Source organism: Barbus barbus (genome assembly GCF_936440315.1).
Source record: "Barbus barbus genome assembly, chromosome: 14".
Lineage (NCBI taxonomy): Eukaryota > Metazoa > Chordata > Actinopteri > Cypriniformes > Cyprinidae > Barbus > Barbus barbus.
The window spans coordinates 24514245-24538159 of record NC_136742.1 but is presented as its reverse complement, the minus strand read 5'-3'; the positions used below and the strand labels follow the sequence as shown (position 1 = coordinate 24538159).

At 36.2% G+C, this 23915-nt stretch overlaps 1 protein-coding gene across 1 annotated transcript; it reads right to left on the bottom strand.

Moving 5' to 3' along the window:
* Positions 1-1372: 1372 nt before the first annotated feature.
* LOC306879781 (EH domain-containing protein 3) lies at positions 1373-23482 on the bottom strand. Its single transcript, XM_079432967.1, has 6 exons — positions 22782-23482; positions 17498-17674; positions 15567-15664; positions 7603-8015; positions 5071-5235; positions 1373-4558 (listed from the first exon to the last, which is right to left on the bottom strand). The coding sequence occupies exons 1-6, from the start codon at positions 23006-23008 to the stop codon at positions 4031-4033; spliced, it is 1608 nt and encodes a 535-aa protein (XP_079289093.1). The 5' UTR covers positions 23009-23482; the 3' UTR covers positions 1373-4030.
* Positions 23483-23915: the final 433 nt, after the last annotated feature.

Here is a 23915-nt window from a genome sequence, read left to right as displayed (position 1 = left end):
GAGATCACCTGACCTGATAGTGGTTTAAAATGTTCTCAAAATTTCCATATTGCAAACATTTAAAGATATATACAGTATGTAAGTGTGTGTATGAAGAGTTCATATGCAAAAGCCTCTAAGTGCCACCTGAAATTTTCTTCTAAAATTAGAACTTTTCTAAGGCTGATATGTTTATGGTCAGTTATTTCACTTTAATGGCATAGAAAACAACCTATTCATTGCCATTAAAGTGAAATTACTAAACCTATACACGAGCCTCATAAAAATGCTCATTTAAGAAGAAAATTTCAAATGGCACTTATTTGAACTCTTCATATATGTACATATAGAATTTTTTTTTTTTTTTATTCATCAAAGACAATAAATTGATCAAGAATGTTACAAAGAGGTTTCAGTTTCAAAATTTCCTTTGAACTTTATAATTAAAAATTCAACTTTGCCATCACAGGAATAAATTACACTTTAAAATATATTAAAATAGAAAAGTTATTTTAAATAGTAATAATATTACATAATGTTACTGTTTTTATTGTATTTTTGATCAAATAATGCAGTCTGGTACGCATAAGAGACTTTTCCAAAACAAAAACTTTTAACTGTAGTGGATGTAATTTTCAGTATTATGTTTTGAAGAATAAACATTTTACAAAATAAAGAAAAATTCCAAACTTTTAATATCTTAGACATTATTTTTCTACACCCCTGTAACTTATCCATATGTAAGCATGCTCCACCAGTAGACTGAATATTCCGTGACCGGTAGTGAGGAAAAGTCAGGTGTTCACTGCTTATCACATCCTGCTGTCAAGAAAAAGACCAGATGAGAATCCACCCTGTGCTTGCGTTTCCTAGGACATACAGTACATGATGCAACAAACAGGAAGTCATCACTCATGCAGACCGCCCTGTTTATGCAGGACAAAGATCTGCTGAAAACATTATGTACTGTCTCCGTTGGGACTGCCTTGTTTAATATGATTAACAAATATATTTTTATCATTCTGTACATCAATCTGACCTGTCTTTCCATTCCTAGACGCAGAGAGGCTTGGAATGGAAAAAATAAGGGAATATTATTACTGCGTATATTGTATAATGAAATTTTGTTTTGTGAATTAACATTGTGAACTGCCATAATAAATAACTGCATGAAAATTGCAATGTTTAAAATCAGTCAAAATAATATAAAAAATAAAATAAAATACTAAACTTTGATTACTTTTACAACAGATTTTGTTTAAAAATCACCAACCAAGAAACCAAAAAAATATATATATATTTTTTAAGTAAAGAGTAAAATCGTTAGTATTTTAATCTGGAAGAAATTAAGTCAAGATGTAATAAGACTAGAACAGAAAACCCGAAAACGAAGCACTTTTAAATGAGTTAGATCTTTATTAAGTTGAATAATGTCCACCTCCCTGAACAGTAGTGTCTCACATAATTTTTCCACACCGGTTAAAACACAATGAGCAACAAGCACACGTACACAGACTACTTCACAATACATTTGCAAACCATATTTCACCCATATACATGTACATACTTGGTCAAACACACAAATGCACAACCCTACATTATGGGCAAAAAAAAAATTAATGTGCAAAAATAGATTTTTTTTTTCCATTAGACTCAAATGGAGCATTAATGAAAGTCTTTGAAGAATGTCAGTTTATTTCATGAGCATGAAATGATACTGTAGAATATGACAGTGTGCTTTGTAAATCTCTAGTGTCTCAAATCTGATTGAGTCTCAAGGCACAGAGGCAGCTTATAGGTTTAACTGATTGACTAAACAGGCTTAGAGGTTTAGTTAGAATCAGTGGAGATATTTCACATAAGCAAATGGGCATTCAGATCAAAGCAGATCAGATTTAAAGGAACAGTACATCAAAAAGTAAAAATCCTGTCCTGTAGTTGTGTCCATCCAAATGAGTATGATTTAGTTTTTTTTTTATTAAAGGTATAGTACACCCAAAAATGTCACCTCACTCTCATGTAGTTCCATTTCTTTTTTCTGCTGTACACAAAAGAATATTAACTTCCCATTGGTTTACATTTTTTGTCCATACAATGGAACTGAAAGAGTTTAGTTACCAACATTCTTCAAAATATCTTCTTTTGTAATAAGATTTGCAGAAGAAAGCAAGTCATACAGGTTTGGAAAAACACGAGGGTTAGGAATTTTAATTTTTGGGGTAACTATCCCTTTAATGTCAATGACGCCAAACATCAGTGTGTCTTGTACAGTAACTGATCACGAGAAGCCAAATTACAATATGCGCATATATGGCAATTTTCAGCAAATAATCACTTACATTTGAGCCTTTTCTTTACACAATGCTATCACATGGATTCAGAAGACTTGGAATATAGTATATAAGTCATAACTAACTACTTTAATGGTTCTTTTTGTTATTTTTGAGCTTGCATATAAAAGAGCGGTGTGACTATTTTGCTAAACATCTCCTTTTTCATCAACCATGGAATTAAAACATGGTTTGAAATGACACGAGGGTGAGTAAATCGTAACAGAATTGTCATTTTTTGAGTAAACTACCCCTTTAAAGACCATTTAGTTCAGTGCATAAAATTATATCAATTCACATTCAGATCATAAAAATCTGCTTGAGAAAATGCGACAGCTCTAGATAACTGCTTGTCAAGGGGTGGATACAGAGGTAAAGAGTTCATTAAATGCAGATATAATAAAGTAATATAACTAAATACATATTTAGATCCAAAGCCGCTGCTCTAAATGAGCATGCGAATGCAGAAATGCTCAGAAAGAGAACTTCACATCACTTGAATAAAGCCATTTTGCAGCATCATTCTTTTTTCTTCTTTGGAAATCAGACGGGAATTATATAAACACTACTATAACCCTAGTTAGTTTAGATATGTTAGGCATTAACATATACAGAAGACTACTGACAAGGAAACTAGCTCTACGGGTCCATCGAGAACACTAAACATTAAGTCTTCTGACGTGACGGCTATACAGTTTTAACAGTCTCTTGGTCAGGCTAGAAAGGACTCGCATTCATTAAAGATGCCGCCTTACAAGAAGAGAATAACAGTTACACCTACTTATAAAAGGAATTTCGTTTTTCTTGCTAGATTTGAACAGTTGTGTACTTAGAATAACAACTGATACAAAGATTCAGAATTAGATTCATGTTTTTCTGCATTAATAGACGTCTCGCCCCACAGATCAATCTGATATACACTACTGTTCAAAAGTTTAGGCTCAGTGACATTATTAATATTTTTTAGAATGATTTCTGAAGGACCATATGACACGGAAGACGGCAGGTAACAGAAGTATTCAGATTTTCCATCACAGTAATAAATCACATTTCAAAATAGATTTTTTTTTTTCAATTGTAATATTATTTCACAATTTTACTGTTTTCACTGTACTTTTGATCAAAATAAATGCAGTGAAAGTGAAATATATTGAAAAGCATTTTAGTGTGTCCTAACCAGGCGCAATGCGACAAGTAATCGCCTGAATACAAAACAGCAGTGTCAACCAATCAGAAGATAATGATGTTTAATGTAACTACCTGAAGTAGATTTTTAGACCAATGAGATTTCACTCTGAGAAAGGCTAGCAAGCAAATTGTCATAGAAACTGAAATCATGTGATCGACAAAATGTGCTGTTTTACATTTGAAATCATTCATCGCAATATGTCTGGTTAGGACACAGCATTTCAGTCATGACAGCTGAACAGATGAAACTGAAAATTGTGGCATACAAATATGACTAAAATTTGAGAGCACACATAAAACAGACTGCAGACAGCACAATTTGTTCATAAAAAATAAAACTAAACTAAAAAAAAGAGTTGAAATGGTGGGTCATTTTCAAATCCATTCTTTCTAGTGAAGCATAAACCACACATTTCAAAGAAGTCACTGTTTTTTTTTTCTATAGTAAAGGTCGTCCAGCCATCGGTAATTCAACTGCAACCTAAATTCAAACTATATGCTTTCCCAAAATCCATCCCAATTCCAAACCAATCTTACTCTGGAAGCTTTCTTTTGGAGGGAGGCACAAGATGAGCGGGCAGTTCGCTTGGAAGCTCGTGACCTTCTAGTTTGACCTTGATCAGGTGATTGGCCAAGGCAAACTCCTCATCATCGAGCATCCCATCTTTATCAATGTCAGCAAGCTTCCAGATCTTACCCAGCACAGTGTTTGGCAGCTTGGACTTCACCATCTCCTTCTTGGCATTGGCTCCAGTCACTTTGCCATTGACGGGCGAGAGAGTGTAGAAAATTTCGTCATACATAGGTTTGTCACGTGCCACCACCCATTCGACTTCATCAATGCCCTCACCGGCTCCCTCGCCATATCCGTGTCCGAACGGCCCATTCATGGTGCCCTCGAAGGCGCCACCCTTCACCACCTGGTTGGGGCGCTGCGTCTCCTCCTGACGCACCAGAACCATAAGCTGGGCGATGTCGTGGGCCAGCATGTCGTCCACGGTGTCCAACAGCTTCATTTTCAGAGGCTGGAACTTGTTCAGATCGTGTGCTTGAAGCTGCTCCTATTCAGCGGGAAAGAAAGCAAGACAAACACTTATAGGATGTAACAAAAGATCATGTCAACATCTGTTGATATTTCCAGGGTAAACCAGCTCCGCTCCCTTCAGATACTCTGTTCCAGACAGGCTGTGTCAGGCTGTTGATGCTTGGCAACATGAAAAGATTGATGCTTTGGCTTCTTTTGGAAATAGTTTCATAGGCGGAGAAGAAACATATTAACCAACTAGCCAAATTTTGTCTCAAACTCAAATTGCTCAATATTCATTTGTTTATAGAGCTGTTGTATAAAAGTAACAGTAATCTAAACAGCACTTTTACGCAAGTAATTTAAAAAAGGCACGTAATCAGGTTTAGAGAGGTCCACCCAAAGCTGAAATTGATATAGTTGTTTGTTGACTTTAAAAAATGTGGGACAAATTATGCTGATTTTGAATGTGCGCTGAAAGACCCTTTTGAAGTTCCAGTGAAGCATTCTTGAATCAGCCTCAATGTTTGTTGGTTAAATTGACCTTACCTGCATTTTCTTAAGATTAGGGAAGTCTCCTGGGGAAATCTGGTGTTCCTTCTCAATGCGGCTGTAGATCTCGCCCAAGCTGTTAATCAACTCCTTCTTTTTGTTATCCTTCCCAAAGACTGAAGGCATTTCTTTTTTCAAGGAGCTAATGATGTATGCATGAACCTGTAAGACCACAAAAGCAAATCTCCTTGTAAGTTTATAGAACAGACATCAGTATATTACAATTACAAAGAGCAATTGGTTGTTTTTAAGACTAAATAAAATAAACTGAAACCTTTTGCTCAAAACCTATAATAAGATTCAAATAAAACTGATTATTTTTTAATAAATAAACATTTTATTGTGACATTTTCATGATAACATTTTTGCAAAATGTTTAGAAAATACTTTTTTTGCATATTTTCCAACTGATTGGTCATTACGCATGTGAATGTGGTTAATAATAGTGAAAACAGGCTACAACAGGCTTAATTTTTCTTTTTGCGATGTAATATGACACAAACATGTTTTTGCATTAGACTCGAGACATTAGAATTGAGACATTGAAAATAAAAAAGATGCAGCTTTTTACTAAAGTATTCCACCCAAACAAATCATTAGGAAACTGGATAGTAGCAAGAATACACAACTTAATAAATCGTTGTCTGCGACAGAAAGAGGCCTGGCCCCTGCGTGGAAGGAAGATGACTGTATAAATGATGACAGGAGGGGAAGCACATCTGTATGATCAGGGTGAGGGACCGGGAGAGAACTTAAATGTTCTTTTTTAATGCATCCAGCTGGATCTAGAGATTTAAATTGAGTTTCACAAGAGACCAGTACTGACAGTACCCAACATTTCCTCTTCCAGAGAGGGTCTCTATGGCCCAGCCTATGTGTTTTGAGCAACGTTGTTACACTGTTGGGGATAATAAAGGATTTCAGACGTAAATGAACCGACATCAGAGTGTTTCAGTTTCCTTTTAAATGACAGCTTTATGTCTGACTACCTAAGTTACTGTTCTTTTATATATCTAAGTGGTGGACTGCTGTTTAAGAACATGTGGAATCTAGTCATAGGACAGCAACAGACATAAGACATGAAAATATTAGGGCTCAATTTAATACATAAACACTTTAGTATTTCCGAATGTAATGTGCTGAAGAATTACAGCATTAATAATATCAAAAGACAAGAATGTGTTTTGCGAATACAGGCCTTAAATCGTTTTTTTTGTGTTCCTTTGAAGAGATAAACGTACAGATTTGGAACATTTTTGAGTGAACTTCCTTTAAACGTGATTTTATAATAAGTAATTAAAGCAAGGAAGACTGCAAGATCACTCAAAGGCATTTATAACCATGTCTTTATTGGGAATGACATTATGACTCATGATCCCTCAGTATCTTTCAGCACATTTAACAATCCCCACTAATCACCTGACCTCTGAGTCAAAGTCAAGGACTTTCTTTGCATTTTCTGGTCTAGTTTTTCAGATGTAGTTCATTACCTGCACAACTAGAATCATCTTTGAATTGCATGTTCACTTATATGTACATATAGAGAAAGACAGATAAATGACTACTTCATGTTCTTATGGTCATTACTAAAACAGCCCTTAAATAACACAATCAAGCTTGGATTAAAAAATTACTGTAAAAGCAAATATTATGTGCTTAATGTGGAGGAGAGAAAAAAAATTCAATGACTTCAAGTTAGTTTTAATGTAGCTGAACATCAGTGCCATGTACAGGGCCACATCAGCACACTATACAGTTAGGTAATTGGCCTCATTACTTGGACAAATCTGCAAGATCAGACAGACAAAAGGGCCTGTAAACACACAAAGTGTGTGTCACTGCTATTACTTTTACACTAGAGCTACATGCTGGACCACATCAAAAACATGTTGGAACGACAACAACATTCACAGCATGTCAACTCAATAAATGCTGAAATGGAGACCTTTTATTCTGAATCACATACACTAAATATTTTCCCTTGAACATCAACATATAAATTGCTTGTTTTGCTTTGAACAAAATTTGCTAGCCAAACTTTGAGCAGTTTGTTAGCCGTTTCCTGCTTTTGGTTGCAGTAGTGGTTTTGGTTCAGAACTTTCCAAGACTTTGGAACTTAAAGGATTAGTTCACCCAAAAATGAACATTCTGTCATTATTGTCTGACGTTCCAAATGCTGTTATTTTTTCTGTAGAACACATTCTTTTCCATAAACAAGAGGACTGCTGTTTTTATTTTCATAGCCATGGTAACTATTAACTATTGTTTGAAAAAGAGCTACATAAAGAGTTTCTTCAAATTTATTATTTTGTGCTGTGAGGAAAGAATAATGGGGTAACATATTTTTCAATACAAAATTTCCAAAAAACACTCAAGGCCCCATATTATAATGCTTTTATTTGTTTATGTCATACTTCCAGATCCAGAATCTTAACTTATACTGTATATAACCTTAGTAATATTCTAGGTGGGTCATTTGATTGCTAGGCTACAGGTAAAATCTTATAGGCTAATGTAAAAGAAGTTTACCTTAGCAAGACGAGCTCTCTTGATCAGATCGTTGAGCTTGCGAAGGGCGGCGTTACGTGGCAGCGACTGGATATCCTTGAACAGGTCTTGCTCTTCCGCCTCAAACAGTTTGCGATTTTCTGGAATCAGCAACGGATGCGACCAAAAAGAGCCGATGTAGACACGAATCACCTCAGGTGTGTTGACGATCTTCCCCAGCGACCACATGAGGGCGCCGTAGACGCGCATTAACTGTTGCGTCTCGATCTGGTCGGCCTTGTTGAGCACCACGCGGATCTTGTCTTCGTGGTTTTTGAGGGCCTTGATGACCTCCGAGAACTCGTCCGAGATGTCCAGCTTGTGGGCGTCGAACAGCAGGATGATGCGGTCCACGCGTTCGGCGAACCACTCCAACACCGCAGCAAAGTCATAACCTGAAGGAGAGATTGGAAAAGAGGTTGATATCCTGTCCAATATTTATGGTTCACAAAGCTTTCGCACAGGATGGATGCTCGCACGAGTGCGAAGAGGCAGCCAGCCAATCAGAACGACCTTGTTAGACCTGGCACTCAACAGTACTGAAGCTGCAGACTCTCTTCCAAGTATCGTTAAAATGCTCAGGCCTGTTGCGGTTTTTATGATCTAATGTCTGCCAGTTAATGGCTTCTGCAGCTCAACTTCACTCCCTCTCCAGGGATGCAGAGTCAAACAGCAAGTCCACCATTCAAGAGGACAGCAAGATGTTGATTCGTTTTAAACCAAGGCTGCATTACATAGAATATTATGGAAATATTTTAACTAAATAATGCACTTAGATGCATATGGTGAATTTTGGTTAAAGTATTCATTTTTATGCATGCAATGTCTTTATGATTCAGAATGGCTGTTTTTGAGTTTGGCTCTCATTTTAAGGAGCCGCAGACTCTTGTGAAGGAGCGTAAAACTAGCTTTTACATTATCTGGGTGACTGCACATTCAACTTCCTAGCTGCTGCGATTTGGAAAGGGGTAGACTGCTAACTCAGCCAAGAAAGCCAGAATCCTCCAAATGAAACCTAATGCTGTTTGTAATGTATGATATGAGATCTCCACATCCATTTGCGTTGCTGCTATGCAACAAAGAAAGGAAAAAGGTTATGACAATGCAATACTGCTAAAATTAATCAAAAGCCACGCCACAGTGTCCGAACGAGCCTCAACAGGAGATTGTTACTGTGCAGAATTTTTGCTTTTAGTGGGGACAGATAAATCACCTTCTCACAGCAACTGGTTAGGACACTGTGTGCTCGTGACAAGAAAATCATAACCTTGCTAGAGAAAACAAAGTTCAGACTGACAGAAGAAAAACCTTGAAAAAATCAGTACTTAAAAAAAAGTCAGTTTTTGTCCCCTCGGTCCACCTAGGCTACATGCCTACATTTGCTCTGCTCAGTGTTGTTAGCGTTTCCTAAAACAAAAATGATTAAACAAGTTTGGACACAGCTGTTGGAAAAAATGGTTTATGAATAAACGTAATGTGCAATATGTTGTAATTTTCCACCCTGGAACATTAAATTGAAAGACATCTGAAATGAGGAAAGGTGATGATGAGTCTGACCAGGCTCTGCTGTTGAGTCAAGGTGTAATTTTTTTTTCTGATGTATATCTTCAACTTCTAGCTTATCATCAGTTACGCAATCAGTGTGTAAGCAGTTTTGCGATGACCTTGACTGAAAAGGAGTATATTTCCAAAGCTGGCAGTTCTGTTGGGAGGAATTAGTGTGTTAATATTTCAAATCAGTGACATGGAATATGGCTGATATAGCCATTTCTTCCACAGGAAGATCCCATGCCTACAGGAATGGGGTGGACCATCCCTTCCGATTTGGCAGTTTCACATGGGGAGGCTTTATTGTCACCTGCAACAGTGTGGTTTGTCTTTTCAACAACTTTTAGATCTCTATCCAGAATTGTCGTAACTTCAGACTGGGACTAGTCAACTCAATAAAGGTCTAAGAAAAACAACATCTACAGTAACAGACACATGAGACCGTGTCATTGAGAGCAGGACAATAACAGCGGTGAAACTGGGCTTGGTATTACAGCTATGATTATATTGTTGCAGAGGGACAGATCTGAGGGTTAATATCAGGAGGCCCTGTGATTTCACAGCACGTCTGGAGTCGAGCAGTGCTGGAACTTCATTGGCATAAGCTGCAGGTGTTAACAGTAGTTTGGCAGTATCTACAATACCTCCGTATGGACATTTATGCAGGCAGCTATAACCAAAGCCATCTTCTGTTGCAACTGTTCATGGAGAGAGAAAGATACAAAGATGTCAAATTACAGTAACACAGGAAAAAAAGGATAAACTTTTCATTAGAAATGTTTCAGATTCTTCCTTGAATGACAGAAGTCAAAGTTTAGGTAGTTCATGGCACTAGAAAGAAAAACAGTCTGGTATGAACTGTTGAAAAAACAAAACGAAAGACATGAATAAAAGAACATGAAAAAAGGAAATGGTTTTGGTTGACGCTGTGCTGCGTTTGCACTCTGCAACATCCTGAAGTGTGATGAAGATGCTAAAAAGGATGTTACTAAAAGAACGTGCAAAATCAAAACCATAATCATAAACTGGTAACTCAACTTTTTTAATTTTCATTAAAAGATACAATTAATTTGTCCAGGAATCAGTGGTCGTGCTATTTTTGATTCACAAAAAAGTGACATAAGTATTAGACTACTAGCTGTGCTGGATGATTCACTGAAAATAACCAGCTCAGAGTCATTTGTTTGTGAATCAGACTACACAGGTTGTGCTGGATGTTATCAATTCACTGAAAATGACCAGCTCATGAGAATCATTTGTTTTTGAATCGTACTAAACTGGTTGGGTTAGGTGTTATTGATTCACTGAAAAGAACCAGATCATGAGAATCATTTGTTTATGAATCATATCACACCGGTTGTGCAGAATGTTACTGGTTCACTGCAAAAAAAAAGCCAACTTATGAGAATCATTTGTTTAAGGATCGTACTACACAGGTTGTGCAGAAAGTTACTGGTTCACTGAAAAGAGCCAGCTCATGAGAATCATTTGTTTATTAATCATACTACACAGGTTGTGCAGAATGTTACTGGTTCACTGAAAAGAACCAGCTTATAAGAGTCATTTGCTTGCAAATCAGACTACACTGGTCACTTGGTGTGTTGCGTTTTGCACACAGTAAATGAATACTAATTTTCAGATCTTAAAATGTCTGTTTACACCATTTGTGATGTGACTAAATGACACCAAGTTTAATGCTGAATAATGCAAAAGTCAACAGGCTATCAGTTAAGTTAATTCCATTGCAATATAGCTACAAGGTGTTTCAACGTATTGTTGCAATATGAGCCTAACCTTTTTCCAATTAAACACAAACAGTAGCAGGTGTGTGGTTTTGAGCTCTATGTAGTTCAGAGCCGAGGCATTATTTAACAGCATGCTACTACAACAAAACAATAATGCCATTAAATGAACCTTAACCACAAACAGAGTGATTTAAGTGACCACTGCTTATCTACAAACCTACACCGGAGCCACAATCATCGGTTACACAGTCAGCTGAACATATAATACAACAGAACCACTCCAGTGATTGGATTTGGCAGACAGTATTTCCTGGAGGAAATGAGGTCTATTTCACAGCACCTGCCTGTGGTGGAGGTAGAGGCGAGCTGGGAATGATAAAGCCGCTCTTGGGAGCAGCACTGGCACGTGGTCAATGGAGCTTTATAGCTGCACGCTCAGAAACACGCTGCACTGCCAAACCTTTGATAACGGAGTAGAACAGAGCGAATGGCATAATGGGTCCTGCAGTATTACAGCGATGAAAAATTAAATGATGAAGCTAATGGCCATTCTCTATTAATGACTCTCTATGCAGAGGTGTAACTTGGATCATATGGGCCCATATTATAGAGAGAGAGAGAGAGAGATGCAGTGTTGATTTTGGACAGACAAAGCAGTAGCAAATGCTTTCAGCGAGATGCTGTTCTTGTAATGTATGCATAAAAAAGTGCTGATGGGTGTCAGAACTGTATAGATGTTATTTAATGGAGTGATCTGGGTGGGGAACTGTCTCTCCGTGTTGGTGATGACCTATACAGCTTCAGATCCATCAGGTTATGCAGTAATACTATAGGTATCCAAGCCAAATTATGATTCTATATAAAATTCACTATTCAGTCTGATACTGCAGCTTAATTTATTCCAGAACCGTCCACTCCATCCGTCCAACAGGAAGAATCTATCTGACTGAGATGTGAAGTCCTTACACTACTGTTCAGTAAGATTTAAAATGTGATTTAAAAAAATTCACGTTTTCCCTAAAAATATTATGTATGTGTATGTAAATGTTATTGTACATGTACAATGGTTGACTCTAGAAAAAAAGTAAATACTAAATGAAAATGCTTGGTTTGCATTTTTGCTATGTTAATACATTAATACTAATACTATTACTAATACTATTACAAACTATTTTGCTAGCCTAACAATATTTAGTAAGTCAAACTGAAAATGTTCAGTATTATTTCCCTAATTAGTGTTAAATCTTATTATAATATTATTTTATATAAGAATATAAGAATATATTTTAAACATTTAAAAAAATCTTTTTACTTTATTTTCAAGTTTTACATTTAATTTTGAATTTAAATCTGGTCTCAGACTCTTGTATGTCTTCTGTGATGCACTTTATAAAAACTAAAATGTGATATGAATAAACTGTGATATGAATAAACTGACCAACGATTTGTATCGTAAAAAGCACTATACAAATAAACTTGAACCAACTACAGAATTCTGTACAAGCTAGCCAATCAGACAGGACAGTTTCAGCCAGTTCTTGGTGTTTCTGTGTGCAATATGTATTAAACAGTGATCATGAATGGTCTGTGTGTGTGCTGTCTGGGACTAAGGCTGAGTAGAAAGACAACAACAGCATCTAATTACAGACACACACAGTGAGTATAAACATGAACACATGCACCTGGATGAAAACACCTGACCAAATGATCCTTAGAAACAGAATTCACAGAGCAATGCAGGAACAAGAGAAGTCTTATCTTATTGATTTGATTCAGTTCATATGCACCAGTCTACAGAAAAAACAAGATGAACTGCCTGTAGCTATGAATATGAACGAAAAGGTTCCTCCCTATAATCTCATGTGACTGATGGAGAAATTCCACAGACCTGCTTGACATAATCAAAGAACAGAGGACACATGACGGATATTTTCTCATTACGTCCTGCTAAATACAACCATCACACCGACATGTAAATGAGACTAGGAGAGTAAAATGGGAGGACAAACAAAGCAGACAGCAGGGATGGGAATTTAACCAACCTGGTTCAGACTTTGATTCTTGAATATCAGCTTAAAATGAAAATGCAAATGAAAACTAGAAAGAGATTTGGCAATAGAAACTTTCAAATTCTCAGCTAAAACTATTTCTTTTGTAAATTCAGGAACTCTCGTCAGCTGGTACAGAACCAAATCTCATGAAAATCATTCCGTTCAAGTATTTTTATTTATTAAATGAACCAGTTCTCGATTCCAAACCCTAAAAGAGAGACAGATGGTGAGAGAAAGTTATAAAATGAACTGTTGAAGCAGCGCATGCTTATAGATTCAGTGTTCAAACACGAAGAAAGATCGCTAAACGCTACAAGATTAATGCTATGAGTAGCAGAATGCAGTTTGGTGTGAGCATACAATAGTTAAACTGCTTGCTCTTCTCACATGCACTCATGTTTGAGAACACCCCAAATGACTTAATCCACAATTCAATAGCAACTTTAAAAGCTCACAAACATCATGTTTACTGCGATCAATAGCTCTTTAAAGCCAGAGCCAAGCAGCCATAGACTAGAACACACACCAGTGTCACTTGGTCACTGGATGCTGTATTATTCTAGTGCTCGAAAAGATTACCACTGCATGATGCATACCGTTTCACATAATATAACAATATTGTGTGCATTTATTTTGTACTCCAGTGTGCATCTATTTGACACGCTTCCACTTCATTTTCTACAGAGGCTCCTGTATCACATGACGACTAATTTCACTGCCAAATTAAAGCACTTACCTTTAAACCTACATTTACTGCTTTCAGCGCAAACGAGAGCTACTAAATATTTGCCCTCTGAAATCACATCTGAAATGACCTTGGAGAGCCCAGCTCTTGGCTCTGGCCTCAGAAACATGAGTGTGTATAATACTCGGGCCGTATCAGTTCAGTCTGTGAGGCTGAGTGCAGCGGGAGGAGAGTGACCGGGCAAAATGAAAAGCGCTGATGCCAGGAAGCCCAGCGGTAATACTATGGGCCGCTCGGCTGCAATGGACTTTTCTGAATGAGCGATGAAGTAACCATGAGCTAAACAAGCTTACTATTACGAGGGCATTGGTTCAGTAATTCAACTAGAAGTGACATTATATAGTAATTTTTATATCACTAAAATTATGTCACAACATTTATGCAAAAGTCTAGAATGCTCAATGTTAACAAAAAATGTACTTGAACCAAATAAGTTTCAAAATATCTGCCAAACCTGATATCCTTTACAATAAGTGTGACCCTGGACCACAAAATCAGTCATAAGCAGCACGGGTATATTTGTAGCAATAGCCAAAAATACACTGTATGGGCCAAAATATTTTTCTTTTATGCCAAAAATCATTAGGACATTAAGTAAAGATCATGTTCCATTTTGTAAATTTCCTACTGTAAATATATCCAAACTTAATTTTTGATTAGTAATATGCATTGCCAAGAACTTCATTTGGACAACTTTAAAGGCGATTTTCTCAATATTTAAATTTTTTTGCACCCTCGGATTCCAGATTTTCAAATAGTCGAATCTCGGCCAAATATTGTCCTATCCTAACAAACCATACATCAATGGAAAGCTTATTTAATCAGCTTTCAGATGATGTATAAATCTCAATTTCGAAAAATTGACCCTTATGACTGGTTTTGGGGTTCAGGGTCACAAGTGGCAAACTAGAAAATGAAAAGAAGCACATATCCGCCATCCTTTGATACAATACAGTTGAAAAATTTATTACTATAGATAGAATTTAGCGCAAACTCAAACTCTTATGTTTTATGTACCATTTTCACATTATAAGGTCTGCATTTGTCCTTACAGTTTACAAGCCAAAACAAAATTTGTTCATCTTGATAAAGCCTTGTCTCTCATCATATTCAACACATCACAATTAAAAACAGATTGAAACTGCAGTTACACAATGCACCAACACTGTGTTGCTTTTCATGAGAAAATCACGAACACATCATGAAAAAATTATAATCGCTTTTTCCCCCCATACAGCGATCAAGTGAACTCTTTAGTGGTTAGTTTCCTAAGGAAAATCTTTTTCAGTTGATTCCACCGGGAACAGGAACTAGTATTCAAATTTGAAATCTGAGATCACATGATCTTCTTATGCTGTTGTACTTTGAAAACATTCTAGAACTAGTATAGCCAAACACAACATACTAAAGCATTAAACCAAGTTATACTAAAGTGTGAAATGAATAACTATTTACCAACCTTTAATATTTGATTACTTCATGCAAAATATTACAAATAAAATGCAAAACCAAAACAGGAAAAAAAACATGTATATTAAAATATAGGTTTGGCAAATCGTAATAAAGGTTTCTACAAAAATATTAAGCAACCGTTTTTAACATTAAGAATAACAGTAAATGTTAAATCAAATAAAACAGTTATTTTAAATTGTAATAACATATCTCTATATTACTGTTTTTACTGTATTTTTGACCAAAGCAGCCTTGACAAAAATTAGAGACTTCTTTTATAAACAATACAAAATCTAACCGGCCCTAAATTTTTGAAAGGTAGTTTTTATATATCAATAGCTCCTGATTCAGATGATATTTTTCTTCTGTGCACAAGCATGTTGGTGCATTTTGGAAGTCAGTTACCTCTGCTGATCCTTTGTTTCTCTCCGCTCAGGATTCCTGGAGTGTCAATCACACTGATGCTCTCCAGAACAGGGTTGGGCAGCTGGGCACACACAAACCTGAGGGCCAACACAAACCAGAGTCACACTCAAGGACACTGCAGACGTCTTACAAGCCCACGACTGGCACACTAACCACCAGATTGCACAGTTTTAGGCTTCACTCTTGGATTTGAGATTGTTCTCTTTGCTCTTTGTTTAAAGTAAAAATATACATGTACCATACATACATACATACATATACATACATACATATATATATATATATATATATATATATATATATATATATATACACACGGAGTAAAACAAGCTCTGATTTCACACTGCAAAAAAGTCCAAAGTATCTGAACTGTGAAGTCGTAGTAACTTGGCATAAAGGCATGGAGAAGAATGCCATAAATCATTATTTTGTGGCTGTAGTTTGACCAAGTTGGACATAGTAAAACATATAAACCAAGACAGACTTCACATTTTTACAGCATGAGAAAAAAGTCTGCTCTGAAATTCTTTAATAGCAAGCCAGAAACTAGTATGCATGGCTTTTGTGGCTTAGTGTGTGAACTAGGCCCAGAAAAAGTGTGTCATGTTTTGGAGTAAATCGTTAAGGACCTCAGGCTAGAGAAACATTATCCTAACATTTTCCTAACATTATTTATTCTCATTTTGACAGTCCCTATTATAACAGTGTTTGTTGGACACAAACATGTTTAGAAGAACACATTCTAGCATGCACATTTACTGCACACGTGGCACCAGACCACACGCTAGTACAATATATGTAGCGGTTTAGTCCAAATATGAAAGATAAGCAGAAGAGTTTGAATTACTATTGTAAACTACCCACAATCAAACCTTAATCTACTTACAAAATAAGCATATTTGTAGTCATTTTGCTTGCACTGTCAAAAAGGTTTGTGTAACTCTATGTACTAGTTTACACCATGTGCACTGAGCTGCTGCTATTTGTGAATTCATAAATTATATACATCTCTAAAAATAAATCTGAAAACCAGGGCAGTTGTCTCAGGCATTTGAAATGACATAAACCCACGGCCAAACAGGGTGCATGACAAGTACTATCTCACAAGCATGTTTACTATCACCATGCACCAAAATGTGGAGAAAAAAATGCATTTCTTAGCATAACTCAGATGTTAAAGGGATAATTCAACCAAAAATTTAAATTCACTATTTGGTCCCCATTTACATTCATAATATGGACATACTTTTTTTTCTGGTAAACACAAAGATATTCTGAAGAAAGTTAGGTTTGGTACTTCCATTTCTGGGTGAACTTTTCCTTTAAAGTGTGTGTTGCTGCTCTTTCTGACAGAATTACTTGAAAAATATTCAAAAATATGCATGCTATGCAATTGCAAAAGGCGAAGAGACAATTTCTCAAGAGTTTCTTCTGATTTGCACAACAAGCAGCGTAGCCTGCCAAACCATCAGACTACGAAGTACAGCAAAGACCACCTGCAAAAATAATCACATGCACGCGATTGCATCACTTGGAGGTTTTATAAAGGACTGTCACTCTATCACACACTTTTATATCAGTATAATTTTCAGACTGTGAATGACAGCCCATTTAATAATATGCTAGTGAGCTTGATGGTATCATGTCTTCTGTTGCTCAATCACGTGACGGGAGGTCAGTGGATCAGACAGCATGAGGAAACTCAATCAAGAGAAGGAATGTTGCCTAGAACCAGCCCCCCTCTGTGACATCATCATAAGACAGGAAGACCATGTTACATATGGTTACATATGCAAACTCTGCCCAGACTAAAGCTCTGATTTGCTCCACAGTTTAGCTGAATTATGTCCATTTCAATAAACATGAGAACTAAAATAAAACACACGGTTTTATAATTGTTTTAATCCCACCTGTTAAGGAAGGCATTGCCAAAGGCGTTGAGTTTCCGAAAGGGTTTTTTGGGATCCACTACCAGCGCGTTTCCTGGTATTAGTCCCTCCGTGGTGCCATGCATCACTGCTATGAAGGAGTCAGTTGTGGGTTCAGGACCGATCCGCATTCCAGGGAAATCTTGCTCCAGAAGATATCTATTAAAAACAAACAAAAAAAAGGTGCATTCAAATGCCTGTAAACACTTCTGATAGCCATTATCATGTGTGAAATATGATAATTATGTTGTTGATTTGAGAAAGTTTGGTTATTTAAAATCGTTTCAGTTGAAAAATACTGTGAATTCAATATATATGTAGCATTTTTACATGTAGAGTCCAAGAACACATGTAATAAAAGCTTCTTATCTGCACTTTTTCTAATTTAATTAACTTTTTTATTTTTCTACATAATTTTGTTTTAAAAATTTGAAGAAAAAAAAATGGTTATTTAAAAAATGCAGAATCTTAAATATGTCTTAACCATTTTATGTCATAATTTTTTAGATTTGTCAATTCTAAAACATTTATAAAAAGTTTTTTTTATTGTATTCTCATGTTTAAATGAAAAAAATTCCAATGTGTTCTCAGACTTTTGGAACATGTACAGTGCCCTCCAAAAGTATTGGAACAGTAAGGCCAATTCCTTTATTTTTGCTGTAGACTGAAAACATTTGGGTTTGACATCAAAAGATGAATATGAGATGAGAGATTAACATTTCAGTTTTATTTACAGGTATTTTCATCTGGATCTGATACACAACTAAGAAGATAGCACCTTTTGTTTGAACCCACCCATTTTTCATGTTACCAAAAGTATTGGAACAGATAGAATTAACAGATTAAAGTGAAAAAGACTTAATATTTAGTTGCAAATCCTTTGCTTTCAATAACTGCATCAAGCCTGTGACCCATTGACATCACCAAACTTTTGCGTTCTTCTTTTGTGATGCTTTTCCAGGCCTCTTTCAGTTTTGGGGGTTACTCCCTTCAGTCTCTTCTTTAGCAGGTAAAATGCATACTCTACAGGGTTTAAGTGTGGAGATTGACTTGGCCAGTCTAAAACCTTCCACTTCTTGCCCCTGATGAACTCCTTTGTTGTTTTGGCACTATGTTTCGGGTCATTATCTTGCTGCATGATGAAGGATCTCCCGATCAGTTTGGGTGCATCTTTCTGTAAATTGTCAGACAAAATATTTCTGTAGACTTCTGAGTTAATTTTGCTGCTGCCATCATGTGTTACATCATTAATGAAGATTAATGAGCCTGTCCCAGAAGAAGCGATGAAAGCCCAAGCCATTACATTACTTGTGTAATGTGTACTATAATGTACACCTGTGTACACTGTGTTTCAGATGAGCTTGTATGTTTGAGATCATGAGGAGATCCTTTCTTTCTCCAAACTTTAGCCTTTCCATCACTTTGGTCCATAAAATCAGTTCATAAAACCTTGTCCCAGAATTTGAGGCTCGTCTCCTGTTCTTCTTGCTAATGAGTGGTTTGCATCTTCTGGTGTAGCCTCTGTACTTTTGTTCATGAAATCTTCTGCGAAAAGTAGATTGTGATACCTTCACTGGAGGTTGTTGCTGATGTCACTAACAGTTGTTTTAGGGTCTTTCTTTACAGCTGTCACAATGTTTCTGTCATCAACTGCAGATGTTTTCCTTGATCTACCCGTTTGAGGTGTGTTACTTAGTACACCAGTGGTTTCTTTCTTCCTCAGGAGATTCCAAATGGTTGTACTTGCTATTGCCAGTGTTTGTGCAATGGTTTGATTGATTTTTCATCTTCTCTCAGCTTCACAATTGCTCGTTTTTCACCCATAGACACCTCTCTGGTTTTCATGTTGGTTACACGTCTAACTGACTATAAATGCAGTCTGCACGGATCTGAAACTGAGCGCAGACATTCAGTGCTATTTATTGTGTGAATAATCAATTAATAGGACACAACGGGGCAACAAAACACACCTCTCAGTCACATGTTCCAATACTTTTGGTAACATGAAAAATGGGTGGGTTCAAACAAAAGGTTCCATCTTCTAAGCTGTGTATCAGATCCAGATGAAAATACCTGTAAATAAAACTGAAATGTTAATCTCTCATCTCATATTCATCTTTTTATGTCAAACCCAAATGTTTACAGTCTACAGCAAAAATATTGAAAAAAAAAAATCCAATACTTTTGGAGGGGAGTGTATATTAACTCTTTGGTGTCCATCCCTGTAATGGATGCCTCATATATTGTATTCTTTCATTTTATTTTATTATAATTGATCAAAAGTGACAGTAAAGACATTTATGAAGCAACAAAAAATTAAATTTAAACTAAATATTGTTTTGAATTCTCTGTTTGTCAAATAATCCTGAAAAAAAAATGTATCAGTTTCCACAAAAATATTTTTTCAACATTGATAATAAAAATAAATATTTCTTGAGCACAAATCAATATATTTGAATAATTTCTGAATTCAAGACTATGTTCACACGATTCAGATGATTTCTGCTGCTGTTGAAAGGAACACTGTTAAGATCACACTCTTAACGGAGAATGTTTACTCATCTTAGCACAGAGCCATTAAAACAGACCCTGCTGTGGACATGTGTCGGCACTGAGACTGTTTGGAATACAGCGCAGGTCAAAATGACAGTCTGAGTAACTACAGGACACTTGGCTTCAACTGAGAACTTATTAGCTGCAGTTTATACCAGTAACACAAGTGTAACACAAAGTGTAAACAGGACACTGGTGTCATGTATGATAGGATGTTTTACCATGATCAATATATCTAACACAGAGGAAGTTATCTATTGCTTTTCTGCAACCCACTCCTACAATCATTCCAGCGAAATCATAAAAAAACCATTAAAACAAATCTGTCCTCAGCTCATAATATTTACTAACATTCATACATTGGGGGTCAACAGTAGTTTTTAATTAAGACATTAATTCTTTTATTCAGCAAGGATGCATCACATTTACCAAGAGTGACATTTACACTTACAGTATAAAGTACAAAAAGATTTATATTTCAAATGCTGTCCTTTTGAACTTTTTACTCATAAAAGAACGCTAAAATAAATGTATCATGGTTTCCCAAAAAATGTTGAGCAATTGATAGCATAGATCACCAAATCAGTACCAAATCATCATATTAGAAAGATTTCTGAAGGATCATGTGACACTGAAGACTGGAGTAATGGCTGCTTACAAAACAGTTACAAAACCCCTGGACCGACAGTGGTGGATGTAGGGATGAAATATTATGTGACAAGGTCAGCTAGAATGATTGCTCAAACATCTCACTCTATTATGAGTGCAATTCATTTTACATTGACAAAATTACTGGACATGAGTGTCTTCAGCTCTTTTTAAAACAAAGTGCAAAGTGGCCATGAGCCAAGCTTTTGTATTATGCAACCATGTTGAAAAGATTCAATGTTAAGCACGAAACTTCCCCTGACATTATAATGAAGTGTTCCATGGGTTTTCTCACATTCATGAAGCATACACAGAAAGTTGAGCTTATTTACTTTCATAGTTATGTGTTCAGTCAGCAGAACGGCCACTGTGTCCACCGAGGCTCTCACAAATGAATAATGCAAAGGAGGAAAGAGAGCCAGAGCGAAAATGAGGAGGCACATTTGTTAATGCCAGTGCAGGACAATACCTCACTCTCACATTTAACACTCACCTTGAGCTTTAAAAACTCAGCTCAGTCACTCAAATCCAAAAATAATATGATTATGAATTAACTACAGCCATATGACATGACATTTAACGACGGTAAAGAATTAGAAAATGCATACACTACTGGAGATAGTGATTTTTTAAGCTGCATTTATTTGATCAAAAATACAGTAAAAACTGCAGTATTGTGAAAGATTATTACAATTTGAAATAACTGTTTTGTTAATATTTTAAATTATAATTTATTTTCATAAGTTTTTCATAAGAATGTTCACTCAAGTCTTCCATGTCACATGATCCTTCAAAAATCATTCTACTATGCTGATTTGATGCTCAAGAAATAATCATTACTAGCATCAATTGGGCAGCTTATTATGTGGAAACTATGATTTTTTGGGGGATTCTTTGATTAATAGAAAGTTCAAAAGAACATAATTTATTAGAAATATATGTTTTTGTAATGCAGTGTTGTTGTTGTAATGACCACCTTCTAAAAAAATATCTGGCATGTCTCCATCCATATTTCTATCTCTAAGCTTTTCTACATTCTGGAGCCTATTAGTGACACGTTACTATGGCAGTGCTGGAGTCATTAGAAGTGTCTCCCGTTGCCTGGTGATTTCTAGTAGATTGTTGCCTTTCATTTTGGACCAAAGTAGACCCGTAAGCCTTAAATCACCCAGCAGACAACCACCACACCACAGCAGCGACGTTGTGTCATACAGATACATCTTAGAGCTGGAGCCAGGTAACCGTCTCTGTCTAAGCTAAAATTATAGTACTATGTTAAGAACTTTGTTTAGCATGTAACATCAAGATCTGTTTTCAGTGAACACAGAAATAGGTTCTCATGTAAACAGATTAATGATATCTGTAGCACAGAAATCATTATATATTTTGGCTTAAACTTCTCATGTCAATTTCTTTTTTAATCTATTTACATGCTTCTCAAACAGATGAATTAATCTTGCTTTGATAAAGCTTTTGTAAAGATACACATGTTGTCTCAATATAAATAAGTCCTCCTGGTGAACTGACAAGGAGCCATTAACAATCCTATAGGATTGTGGGGAATCTCACATGAACTTGCAAAATTGGTTTTGGATGTTACAAATGTGATTGCTACAGTTATTCAAATATATACAAAATATTGAAGAGGTTGTGTTTGAGATTTTAATTCATCATAAATGGGGCAATATTGTCAGGTTTTACTGAAATGCTATGTTCTTCAGAGCTTCTCACAGTTTTGAAAAAAAAATGTTTCACCAAAACTAGATGTATTCTTTTAAGTATTATAATATATGATCATGAATGACATTATAACATTACATCAAATACTACATAAAGCATCATTATTTAATAAACATTATAATAATCGGGAGTGGCATAAATATTATAAAGTATATTATGTTTTCACTACATACTACTCATATAATGCATTTTATAATGGTTGTGCATGTACGATTTATTCATAAAAAAATCATAAAGTGCTAGATTATATAGTTTCCTGACTGGTGTCTTTTTAGAGCTCAGGACACCAGCAACTGTTTCACAGGAGCCAAAACTAACATCTTACCGTATGAAGCTGGTTTTGCCAGTGGAATACTGTCCCACCAGGAGAACCATGGGCTTATTGTCAAAATCTGCATCCTCCAAAGCTGGTGAGTGAAACTCGTGGAATTTGTAGTGTTCCTCCAGTGGAAGCAGTTTGGTTTTGTAAAGCTTCTTGAGTCCTTCACTGACAGTCTGGAAGACCTCTGGATCTTTCTTTCTCCTGTCATCGGTACCCAACCAGCTGAACATGATGCAACTCGAGTATAGGTAACCTTAGACGATATGTGTTGATCTTGGATAATTATTTTACAATATGCACAAATGCGCAGAAGATCTACTGTAGTGTATTCAAATTAATGGATTTGTACTGACGTCGTTGTATTTTAAGAGTCCATTGAAACTGTTCCCTTGTCTCTAGGCCACTCACGATACAAAACGCGCAAAAGACTAGACCATAATTACAAAATATGATGCATTATATAATATTCTGTTTATATGTCACGGTCAAAAACATGGCCAAATAGGCAGCCTTTCATTCAGGCTTTGTTGGAATAAAAGCGCGCGTCACTAGAGGCTACAATGTATCACTCAGCAAATATCACTCAATTGCTATTATGAAAGAGAAAAGAAAACGAGCGCCAAATCCTCCAATAGAGCAGATTCACTCCCGGTGACAGGCGTCCACAGGCTTCCCACTGCAGCAGATTTAAATGCCAGTACGCTGGAGAAACCCGACACTGGAGGAAATGCCCCACTGGAAAAGCCCCACCCCAAAACACAAGAGCTCCAGTCAGGGATGCAGCGCCATTGTAGCGGATGGTGATGGTTGTTGGTACTGCTGCTGCTGCTTTCCTCCAGAGATTTCTATTTACATCAGCAAAGTGACTGATTGGTATAATATGACAGGACAGGACATGACATGACAGGACATGACATGACATGACATGACATGACATGACATGACATGATATGATATGATATGATATGATATGATATGATATAATATAATAATGCCCCAGCATCCCCACAACCCTACTGGACATATCATTTAGAAAATGTATATAATATTCTAAAATATTAGAATGAGATTTATAATATAAAATAATATAATATAGGATATATGTGACCCTGGACCACAAAACCAGTCATAAGGGTA